This window comes from Pecten maximus, chromosome 2 (assembly GCF_902652985.1).
Source record: "Pecten maximus chromosome 2, xPecMax1.1, whole genome shotgun sequence".
NCBI lineage: Eukaryota > Metazoa > Mollusca > Bivalvia > Pectinida > Pectinidae > Pecten > Pecten maximus.
Window position 1 is genome coordinate 11,561,979 of NC_047016.1, and position 12,975 is coordinate 11,574,953.

At 36.4% G+C, this 12,975-nt stretch overlaps 1 protein-coding gene across 12 annotated transcripts in view; it reads left to right on the forward strand.

Moving 5' to 3' along the window:
• The window catches only part of LOC117317544 (centaurin-gamma-1A-like), a 114,917-nt gene extending 107,305 nt beyond the window's left edge, over window positions 1–7,612 (forward strand). For all 12 annotated transcript variants that reach the window (XM_033872362.1, XM_033872370.1, XM_033872405.1 and 9 more), the window contains 3 exons: window positions 175–262; window positions 668–835; window positions 1,538–7,612. In XM_033872362.1, the coding sequence (XP_033728253.1) occupies window positions 175–262; window positions 668–835; window positions 1,538–1,735 (454 nt within the window). In that variant the 3' untranslated portion in view covers window positions 1,736–7,612. The remainder of the gene's footprint in view (window positions 1–174; window positions 263–667; window positions 836–1,537) is intronic.
• Window positions 7,613–12,975: the final 5,363 nt, after the last annotated feature.

A 12,975-nucleotide genomic window follows, 5' to 3' on the forward strand; every position in this document is an offset into this window, starting at 1 on the left:
TTCATTAGGACATCTCTCCATGTAGCCACACACACAATCAGATTTGGGTATATCCTCAGCAACATTGAAAACTACAAGTAGCAGATCCATTTCCTCCTACAGTTCCATCATCTTTACATTGATAATTCTGACTTTTCTGTTCAAATTCAAAACTTGTTTCTGATTGTCTTTCAGAGAAGAAAAAGAGCGATGGATTCGAGCCAAATATGATACAAAAGAGTTCTTACCACCAGCTCCTTACCTTGATATCTCTCTCAACCAGGTAAGCTTACAGGTGTAATAGGTAAAACAAAAGCAATCATATAAAGCACTGAGTCTTTAAACCAATAGCCTTGACCTATATTAAAGGTCATAGGGGTCAAAAAGGCTAAAATCTTTAAGCAATGATTTCTCAATAGTCAAGAGACTTCAAGGCCTAATATTAGGCCAATAGTATGCTGGAATGAAGGTCTAGACAATTTATTGACATGAATAAACCTAACCTACTCTGATATTTGAATAAAGTGGTAATCAGCATAGTATCTGCAGAAAAGCCTAGATACATTTCGAAGTTGCTGTAGAGCCAAGTGAGCAATACAGGCCCACTGGGCCTCTTCTATAAGATTGCTTTGATTGAATTCCTTTAAATTTTGTGTCAAATTTGAGATTATTTTTTTGAACTCTTCAGCAACTTATTGATGCATTGGTTCGGGAGGACATCAGAAACATTGTACTAGTGCTTGGTCACAGCACGGCAGAGGACATCAATGCACCCTACAGCAAAGATGATGGTCGAACTGCCTTGCATATTGCAGCTGCTCTTGGCAATGTTGTCTATGTGCAGTTGCTTCTTTGGGTAATACAACTTTCAAATTTTTGTTTCCATTCTTCTTTTTTTCCCTAAAATACACAACTTAATGTATTATAGCACAATAGCACAATTCAATGACAAATGGATGGTAAGTATACAATTAGCTAGTCTTATTTAGATGAATCATTTCACAATATTTTGCTTAAGTTAGATTATTCAACAAAAGGCAGGTATCATTCAGTACTTTTTTGCTCCAGGTTGAATAATTTTTATTTCTCCATCATCAAAAAATAAACTTACATAAATAGACCTCATACAGAAATATTAGTTTAAGCTTACTGTAAATATACCAATCTTTGTGCACTCTTCTTTTAGCACATACCAAATTAAATATATTGGCGCAATGATATAATTAACACACCTATATCATTTGCTATAGAAAATGTAATTACCTGGTAGCTCAATATAAATTTCTGCAATGGTTCCCATGGGAAAAGTGTACAAAAAGATAACTGCTAAAGTAAGTATGTTTACAGTTCAACAAGATGAGGACTTCATTGATGTGTTCGTTTGAATATGGAGTCTTTGTGAATTTAACTTTACAACCTGTAGTATATATCTAGCATCTTTTCAGGCTTTAAGTGAATAACATTAATAACCTTTTACTTCTTGATCAAGCTGTAGCCAACATTTCCATGGGATATATTATAAACCTGATTCCTTATTGGCCTCTGCTTTGTGTTACAGTACAGTGCTAACGTAAAGGTGGTGGACCATGAAGGGAGGAATGCACTTTGGTACGCAAAGAGCTCGGGATCAACAGACTGTGTGGAGCTTCTTATGAACAGTGGCTGTCCAGAACACCCTACATTACCAAGGAGACGTGGCAGTGCGCAACCTGGCAAAAATGACGTTTTTGAAAAATTGCCAGCGAGCGTTATATGAGATTATACTATACCTAAGACATTATAACAAATTGTCTCCACACGTTACATTGGAGGCTATAGACATATCTCACTGCAGTGATGGTTTCGTGTCTCAAGGCCCAGGAAACTTGTCTCTCAAAATCTGAGGGAGGGCACAGTTTAAGCTGTGGGCGTCCAAGTCTGTGTTTCCTCTGACGAGATCCTCATGTACACTGCACGTGTGTAACAGAGTACATTTATCTCTGAAAGAGATTATGAAAGGCGATAACACACACTTGAGATATAGAGTAGGATCTTGCTCCTAAACCAGACAGAGGTGTCAGATTTACTCCTAATCCAGACAGAGGTGTCAGATTTCGATTGAAGCTCTAGTCAACAGTTTCTAACTGTCCTAACTGACCATGTAACATACTTTTGTCCAGTGCATCTTGACAGTTAAACAAAACTCAGAAAACATGTGCTTAAAATAGAAAAGTGCTGCCTAGACCACTTTAGGTCATGTGATAATTGTCACATGATCTCACATCAGTTGATACATATGATCATGTGACCTCGCAATTACTAAACAAATCCATCTCTTTATCTATTGTAGGTAAGAATTTAATAATTGTAGTTCAATTTTCAAAACTTATTGGTAAATTAAAAAGTTATGCTGTAGATTTAAACATTAAGTTCTCTTTGGTGTCATTTAATTACTGAGAGTATGTTAGAAGACTGATGAGCACCTGCTGAACGAGAAAGTAAAGCCTGCAGGATTGGATGAACTTACTGTTTTATATTGTGATATACACATTGGTTAGTGAGATTTCTCAGTACAATGATTCTCAGATTTATACATTACTTTTTTAAGTGTAATTATGTCAGTCCAAATGATAATGCGTTGTAGTACGCTGTACATGGTTGTTGAAAACAAAAGTATTGGGTTCTAGTGCATAAAATTTTTCTTATTTATTTTTTATTCCGAATCATTCAAGTGTGTTATTAGCAAGCAAGAGAAAGGATGTATGAGATGTACCATAGAAAGGTTCTAAGGTATGAACATGTCCAGCCTTATACACCCAAACCTAACATACTCATTATTCCACTACAATACATTGTTCTTGGTTTCATATTTCATTTGAAATCAATATTTTGTATTCTACTGCAATTTTTATAAGCATTAAAAAATATGAAGTGTTCAAATACCAAAATCATGTGAAAATTGAGAAACACAAAATGTATTGGTTTTGTATATGAGTTAAGACTGTGATTTGTTCCCGTAATGTTACCGTGCTTGCCTTTAATTAAAATAGGAATTGGAAAGGTCTTGTCACCACAAGGACAAATTAGGGAGTATATCCCTGTCGAGTTAGCGATGTCACTGACAATAATGGATGTTCCTTTTAAGTTATTGATGTCCTCAACAATTTAAGGATGTCGGTATCAAGTAAGGGATGTTCCTGTTGAAGTAGACATGTTCCCGACAATATCGGGATGTCCCTGTTGAGGTAGGGATGTTCCTGTTGAAGTAGACATGTTCCTGACAATATCGGGATGTCCCTTTTGAGGTAGGGATGTCCCCGACGATATTGGGATATCCCTGTTGAATTATAGAGGGTGACAGGGTCAAACAATGTCCCTTTTCAATTGCAATAAGTATTTCACTGCCTGAGATGATGTTTGTTTACATGTTAATGTCTAGCTGTCGTTGCTTGTGTTATGGTGAACATTGTGATGTTATATGATTCCTTGAGTATGACTTAAACATTGTCCTCACACAGCTAAGAAAGTATTATAGCAATCCATTCATTGATGTTTTGTGTTACTATAGAAATTTATCTGTAAAATGTTAATCCTTTAAATAGAATATTTACGAGTGGACAAATACTGTACACATTAACCTTATTTTATTGTAGGAAAACGGTAATTTGTATCGAATATACATTTAGAAAAAAACATTTTTATATCTTAATACATAATTTGTGGTACACTTTTTTAACATTTACAGTACGTAGTTATGGAAAATAGCCAAGTATATACATTAGGTTGACAAATGTGATTACGAGTTAATAAAGCATGCTTAGAGAAGTGTTTGGTGAGGATACACCTGATAGTAACAGGTTTACACCCTCTGTCACGACCTCTCTCTGTCACGACCTCTCTGTCACGACCTCTCTCAGTCACGACCTCTCTGTCACGACCTCTCTCTGTCATCCTGTTGTCGACCACTTCATCCAGAAAACCCACTAACCACAGATGTGCTCTGATTGGAGGATTTAATACCTATAAGTGTTCAGTTGTGACAGAAGGGCTGGGCACCCTGCTACAGTGGTTGTGTGAAGGTGTTGTCATGGGGTACAAGTCTTGTTAATGTCTCCTTATTTAACTTTGTAGGTATACTATTTATAGATAGGGGTCTACTTAATACATTTCTAATCTGTAATAACAACATATCATGTTGTTCACTTGTGCATAACCAGTAGCTATCAAATCATTTAATTGATTTTTACCATTTTCTTTCACTAGGTACACTCCTCAGTAGCAAAGCTATCTCTGGGTAACTAAAGTTCTTACATGTCAATGACGTTTCAATGGTAAGAAGATTTGACGACCAGACAGTGAGCATTTCTTACAGAATGATGTAGTACTTGACTTTGAAATCAATAGTGCATCCTTTATCTTTCCAAAACGATGTTCTGATGTATTTTAAAAGTGGAATTGTGTTCATTACTGTATCAGTGTGTAAATGGGGTCCTCCCATGAAAATATTCTAAATACCAGTATTGTTTTCATTTCTGCCACACAAGATTTTAGTTCTCTGTAAACTTAGTGCATTTCTTGTCAGTATTTTGCTAAATCACTCTAAATCACAGCTTCTAATGATTGTTTTCTATTAGCTTGTATTAACTGTGTGCTAATCCATCAATACAGTAACATGTTCAAATTTGATATTGAACTCAAATCCAAGTTCACTCAAATGGATTTGTTTACGGTAATTTAATATCTTCGAAATCATAAAACAACTTTCTCATTATATTTGGTATATTACATCAAGTTCTTACTACTATAATTTACAAACGTTAAGCAACTTTAAAGTTTCATATTGAAAAATTTGATTTTACAAAAGTTGTAAAATGAGTTCATTATAAGACCTTACAGCTTGTTTAGGAGTCGGAGTCTGTAGAGCTGGGGCTGGTTGTTGAGTCTGTAGAGCTGGGGCTGGTTGTTGAGTCTGTAGAGCTGGGGCTGGTTGTTGAGTCTGTAGAGCTGGGGCTGGTTGTTGAGTCTGTAGAGCTGGGGCTGGTTGTTGAGTCTGTAGAGCTGGGGCTGGTTGTTGACTTATATTTTATTAGAAAATAAGTGGTAACTGTTTTGAGAACTTTAAAGAACATGATTAACTTCATTATTTATCCCGTGATGGGACTTCTGGATGAACTATGACTCAAAGATATATCTTTTGTTTCTGTACATGGATGCTGGGATGTACGGCTTTAAAGTTTTTTTATATGGATGACCTTAATTCAAGGTCGTAAAGATATTTTCTGCCTGAAGTTTATCAAAGGTGTGGAAAGCCCGTCAAATTGTCCATCTTTTGGGGAATTTCTAAATTTTCATAATTTGTAATAACAAATGACCAGAATGTTTGTTTGTGTGGATTCTTGTAAATGTCACAAGTGTGTCTATTAATCAAGCAGCTCCGAAATCATCATTAACAAAGATATTTCCAGATATTACTGAATTCCGTTAAGGTTTGAAACTCACTTGATAAATGAAGCATTTCACTATAAGGTAGCATATATCCTTAATACAATCCAGGTTTACTTATATATTCTGTACTGGTTGACATGTTATATGCAGAGTTAAAATACCCAGGAAGTATATTAATGTCAGAACCCCAGTTATTTTAACCGTTAAAAGATTCTAACATATTCATGTGCAATATATTAAGAACAGAGTTGGTCTGGGGTGTTGTGTGTTATGTAAATGGATATGGGTTATGTATTAACACTACACAATTAAGGTGTGGATAGCTGTTAGGTCTAGTACAAATTATCAGTATTCCAAACCCTAGACCGCAATCATTAAAACACATTTACTTTAAAAGATTCATAATCTATTTATATAGTGTGAATGACTCCAAGGAGATTCTTTTATTAAGACATTATGCATTCATGCCTATTATTTTACAATTTAATATGAAGTATTTGATAACAGTTTTTTATGGATGTTTGTTTGATATAAAATTTGATGGGAGTCAATACTACAACAAGGGAGGAATTGTTAATGTTTTTTATTTATAATTATAAACAGTGTTTAGGTCAAAGAACTATACAGGTACACAAATAGGGGAAGTATGACACTATTTATTACACATAGTGGGATGTCAGTTTGGGGAGGGATCATTATTTATGTTTAACATGTGTAAATGTTTGGAGAGATATTATTATTTATATTGAATGTGTCAACATATACGGGGAGAGATCAATATTCATGTTTCACATGGATGGAACTTATTATTTGACAAATGTACAACAAGAAAATTATAGTCTACACCAGAAGTTACGTAATATCACAAGAATATATAAATAAGTTAAAGTATTTATAAACAAGACAAGTTCCAGTCATGTGTACCATAGATAAAAGTCTTATAAAATAATTATTTACCATAATGAAATCCAAATTTATTTTGTTGAAGTAAATGCTAAACAATATTGTTCATGAAATGTTGAAATTACACAAAGTTGTTAACACAAAACCTACACATGGTTGTAAGGTGTTAACACAAAACCTACACATGGTTGTAAGGTGTTAACACAAAACATACACATGGTTGTAAGGTGTTAACACAAAACCTACACAGGTTGTAAGGTGTTAACACAAAACCTACACATGGTTGTAAGGTGTTACACAAACTTACAAATGGTTGTAAGGTGTTACACAAAACCTACAAACGGTTGTAAGGTGTTACACAAAACCTACAAATGGTTGTTAGGTGTTAACACAAAACCTACACATGGTTGTAAGGTGTTAACAGAAAACCTACACACGGTTGTAAGGTGTTACACAAAACCTACACACGGTTGTTAGGTGTTACACAAAACCTACAAATGGTTGTAAGGTGTTAACACAAAACCTACAAATGGTTGTAAGGTGTTAACACAAAACCTACACAGGTTGTAAGGCGTTACACAAAACCTACACATGGTTGTAAGGTGTTAACACAAAATCTACACATGGTTGTAAGGTGTTAACACAAAACCTACACACGGTTGTAAGGTGTTAACACAAAACCTACACAGGTTGTAAGGTGTTAACACAAAAACTACACATGGTTGTAAGGTGTTAACACAAAACCTACACAGGTTGTAAAAGGAGGGGCCAAGAATATGGGTCATAATTCATTTAGACATACATGTGGGAATTAGATGGAAATCAAATATTGTAGGGCTTCTTATCAACTCGAGAGTATAGTCCATCTTACCTCGGAGGTATATTAGATAACCTACAAGAAACCATCGCACCTGTGTAGCAAATATCTGTTACCTGTCAAATCAAGAAAGAGGTGTTTCTAATACATGTATGTGGTTTTATCATTGTGGGAAAATATTCATGTTTAGCAATGAATTAACTTCTTTAAGAATGAAATACCAAAGGCCCTGAATTCTGTGTCTGGGATGTATGTGTGTGCGAGTGATAAGTTGTGCAGGACTGAGTGAGGTAGATCAGACATGTGCCCGTGTCTAGTATGCTTGAGGTAAACGCGAAAATATGCTTGTCATGTATGAATGAGGTAAATGCTGTATTCTCTGTATAGATACTGTAGATATTTAAATTAAAACAAATGTAAATCTCAACTCTTGTACAGTTTCAACAGTGACAATTAAAATAAAATCTCAAAAGAAGAAAAATTTCGTAAGATCACCGAGTTGTGTTATTTGTATTGAAGCTATTTTCCAGATGATGCTGTTTTAATATAGGATCACAGGAATAATCCTCCATATTTGAAAGGAAGTGGGTATTGAAGTTGACAGCAGAGACTGGAAATATGATTGGACGTTCAAATATAAAGAACTTTCCTTTAGAATCAGGATAGCCAATAACATCAGTTATGTGTCCACGAAATGTCTTGTTTCTCGAATTTTCTCATCTATGGGCCTTCCTTGAGAGTGACGAAGGATGGGTAGGTATACTCCAGCTACAGATCAATGTGATTTAGATAGAGATGGCAGGAGTGACACAAGTTATATAGTTACAAACATTTAAGAGTTAAAAACAATAGAGCTAAAATGAATTAACTGTAGCCTATCAGGCGGCTGTGATGATGTTCAGGGCCTGAAGTGTTGAGGCGACGGAGGAAATTGAAATAGGTCGAAAGAAATGTACAAATCTTATGGTGAGGAGCATTCACTGTTGAATTTCAAAAGAAGTATTACAGAACTGATTTATCTATAACACGCCAATGTACATGTATTGACATCTTATTTCCAGCCTACTACACCTGTTATGAACACTGATGTCCGCTCTTTGACATCATCATTAACAATGATAATGATTAGATACCCCACTCACGGGATATTATCCGGGGTAATACTTCATAAGTCTGTACTGCACTCCCAACAAGATTCACAACAGCAGGACGCTAACAATGTTTATTAAGGGGGTACGACACGGTCAGGGACCGATTGTCATAAAAATTGACAAGTGATTGATGCACCATCATTTGCTTTTTGGGAAAAAAAATGCGATTTCATGCGAATTTTCCCGATATCTAGACCTTTAGGAGAAAAAATGCAATTTTCAACAACAAAAAACAACAAAATAACAACGTTTCAAACGTAGCCTGGCATTCAATTGGAAATCTCTGAAGATAGGGTTTTATGAGCATATACCATTCAATAGAATTGGATTCTCTTTCAGAATTTGGTCAATCAATTAATCATGCAATTAAAAGTTAAAAATCCAAAGCGAAACCAAAACAAGTCTGATTTTGTATCCCACTGTCAAGACCATACTTAGTCACGTGACAGGTTCGTGGTTGATAAACAAGGAATCCTACTTGCAAATCATTTTTTGGAGGACGATATACAATGCATCTTATATCACAAGCAATGAAAAAGAATCCGGGAAAATAATAATAAACTTATATCACGTGTTTCCTCAGTATTGTGATCTCTGAGATTATCGATTGATGATTCAGTCCTTCTTCAACAAATTTTAATCGACGATTTATTGCTAAATCGGTCGGTCTCCCGCTCAACTAAGCCTTTATCAAAATTCATTAACTACCATTCAAACACATTGTGATACTGTAAACGCCGAGCGTGGAATTAAAGGAAGGTAGATTTTACAGAACTCGGAAGAGATTTTCAACAATCTTAAATGTCTCAATGTAAAAACATCTCGTCGGGTAACAGAGACCTTGCCAAGTCCTCCTATTTCATATCTAGACATATCGATGTGTTGTCTGTAAATAACTAAACATGTCTATTGGAAACATGCTCAAGAATTTGTAATTAATGACATTTTGGACTCGTCGAAATTTGTAATCAAGACATTTCAGACTCGTCAGAATTTGCATTCGAGGACATTTTGGACTCGTGAGAATTTGTAATCAAGGGCATTTAGGATTCGTCAGAATTCATAATCAATGACATTTCAGACTCGTCAAAAGCATTGAAGGGTATTTTAGACTTGTCAGAATTTATAATGAAGGACATTTCAGACTCCTCAAAATTTGCATTGAAGGGTATTTTAGACTTGTCAGAATTTATAATCAAGGACATTTCAGACTCGTCAAAATTTGCATTGAAGGGCATTTTAGACTTGTCAGAATTTATAATCAAGGACATTTAATTCAGACTCGTCAAAATTTGCATTGAAGGGCATTTTGGACTTGTCAGAATTTATAATGAAGGACATTTCAGACTCGTCATAATTTGCATTGAACGGCATTTTAGACTTGTCAGAATTTATAATCAAGGACATTTTGGACTTGTCAGAATTTGTAATCAAGGACATTTCAGACTTGTCAGAATTTATAATCAGCATCAGAAACTTACCCCGATCTTACAAATCAGATGACTCATAAGCATCATGATTTCAACTTTCTAAATGAAATGTTTTCCATATCTTGACAGTGCTCAGCTTCCTGAAGACTACATACCCAAGGGCATGTTACCATTATCACAACTTGACGTAATTTCGTAGCAAATGACGACTGTTGACGAGAAAACGTGTTACATAGGGTTTGGAGAGATGCAGGTGTGGAGAAGACCTTAGGGATGTTTGATGGTCGATATCGTGATCTCAATGGGAAGTGTTCTATTTCCTCGTGTCGGCCATTAAGTGTTTTGTCGGCGTACTACCCAAGGGGAGTGATTAGTGCGTTGGTAATACGAAAAGCACCAGAACCATTGAAATGTCTTAATTAAATGTCAATGCAAAATGTATTGACACAGTTACAGAAAACAGCATATTGCTCTAGCTTGTCATATGATTGCTTGTGACCAAGTATTTTCGACATTAGCTATAAAGGAACATGGTTTTACTAGATATTCAGTAACACAACCTTTTGGGGATGGTAATGGCGTGGAGTACGTAACTTTTGGGGATGCCAATGGTGTGTAGTATTTAACTTTTGGGAATGGCGTAGAGGATGTAACTTTGGGGGATGGCGATGGTGTGGAGTATTTAACTTTTTGGGGTGGTAATGGCGTAGAGTATGTAACTTTTGGGGATGGCAATGGCGTGGAGTATATAACTTTTGGGGATGGCAATGGCGTGGAGAATGTAACTTTTTGGGATGGCAATGGCGTGTAGTATGTAACTTTGGGGGATGGCAATGGCGTGGAGTATGTAACTTTTGGGGATGGTAATGGCGTAGAGTATATAACTTTTGGGGTTGGCAATGACGTAGAGTATGTAACTTTGGGGGATGGCAATGGCGTGGAGTATATAACTTTTGGGGATGGCAATGGCGTGGAGTATATAACTTTTGGGGTTGGCAATGGCGTGTAGTATGTAACTTTTGGGGATGGCAATGGCGTGGAGTATGTAACTTTTGGGGTTGGCAATGACGTAGAGTATGTAACTTTGGGGGATGGCAATGGCGTGGAGTATGTAACTTTTGGGGATGGCAATGGCGTGGAGTATGCAACTTTTGGGGATGGCAATGGCGTAGAGGATGTAACTTTTGGGGATGGCACTGGCGTGGAGTATGTAACTTTTGGGTATGGCAATGGCGTTTAGAATGTAACTTTTGGGGATGGCAATGGTGTGGAGAATGTAACTTTTTGGGGTGGTAATGGCGTAGAGTATGTAACTTTTGGGGATGGCAATGGCGGAGAGTATGTAATTTTAGGGGATGGCAATGGCGTGGTGAATGTAACTTTTTGGGGTGGTAATGGCGTAGAGTATGTAACTTTTGGGGATGACAATGGCGGAGAGTATGTAACTTTTGGGGATGGTAATGGCGTGGAGTATGTAACTTTTGGGGATGGCAATGGCGTAGAATATGTAACTTTGGGGATGGCAATGGCGTAGAATATGTAACTTTGGGGATGGCAATGGTGTGGAGTATGTAACTTTTGGGTATGGCAATGTTGTGGAGAATGTAACTTTTGGGGTGGTAATGGCGTAGAGTATGTAACTTTTGGGGATGGCAATGGCGTACAGGATGTAATTTTTGGGGATGGCAATGACGTAGAGTTTGTAATTTTTGGGGATGGCAATGACGTAGAGTATGTAACTTTTTGGGGTGGTAATGGCGTAGAGTATGTAACTTTGGGGGATGGCAATGGCGTGGAGTATGTAACTTTTGGGTATGGCAATGGCTTAGAGTATGTAACTTTGGGGGATGGCAATGGCGGAGAGTATGTAACTTTTGGGTATGGCAATGGCTTAGAGTATGTAATTTTTGGGTATGGCAATGGCTTAGAGTATGTAACTTTTTGGGATGGCAATGGCGTGGAGTATATAACTTTGGGGGATGGCAATGGCGTGGAGTATATAACTTTTGGGTATGGCAATGGCGTAGAATATGTAACTTTTGGGGATGGCAATGACGTGGAGTATGTAACTTATGCCATCCTTGTACCCTTCTTTCGTAGATTTTGAGTAAGGACCATGGTTTGTACTCTTCTTTCGTAGATTTTGAGTAAGGACCATGGTTTGTACCTTTCTTTCGTAGATTTTGAGTAAGGACCATGGTTTGTACCCTTCTTTCGTAGATTTTGAGTAAGGACCATGGTTTGTACCCTTCTTTCGTAGATTTTGAGTAAGGACCATGGTTTGTACCCTTCTTTCGTAGATTTTGAGTAAGGACCATGGTTTGTACCCTTCTTTCGTAGATTTTGAGTAAGGACCATGGTTTGTACCCTTCTTTCGTAGATTTTGAGTTAGGACCATGGTTTGTATCCTTCTTTTGTAGATTTTGAGTAAGGACCATTGTTTGTACCCTTCTTTCGTACATTTTGAGTTAGGACCATGGTTTGTACCCTTCTTTTGTAGAATTTGAGTAAGGACCATGGTTTGTACCCTTCTTTCGTAGATTTTGAGTAAGGACCATCGTTTGTACCCTTCTTTCATTTCGTACATTTTGAGTTAGGACCATTGTTTGTACCTTTCTTTCGTCGAGTTTGAGTAAGGACCATGGTTTGTATTTTTTTTTTTTTTTTCATTCACGTTCTCAATATTCATGACCTGGAATTCCCGTAATATTTTGACTTTTGATCATTCTTTTTCTTTTATGAATCACGAGAATTACATTTAAAGGTGTCAGTTAAATTTTTCATACGGACACATCTATCTTATTAAAATCAGTTTGTATAAAATAAATCAGTATTACTTTCTTTTAATTGTTATGATCGGAGCTCATGAGAAAGAAAACATTTAAAACAACTATGCAGGCCTGATTTGTGGACGAGAAATGATTAATTATATTTTTTATGCAAATGACTGAACGTCAATTAATTTTAGTTGGTAAAGAAGGAATTGCTTTGAGAAAAAAAAATAATGTATATATATATATACATTGTATATACATTGTATATACATTTAAATTCTTTGTTGGATTCGGTGAAGAGTGACGGGTTTGAAGTAATCAGTGTGGTATTATCAGCTCATATACAGGCATTAACGCTGTAAGTAGGGGTCGATTATGTAGGTGTTATTGGTGGTAAAAAAGTGCGATGTCCTGGTTTACCTCGGCGCTCCACCAAGCGTGTCCACTGGGTCTTACTGTGCCCAGTAAGTGTGTCAGCCGTGTGTGCGCGCGCCTTC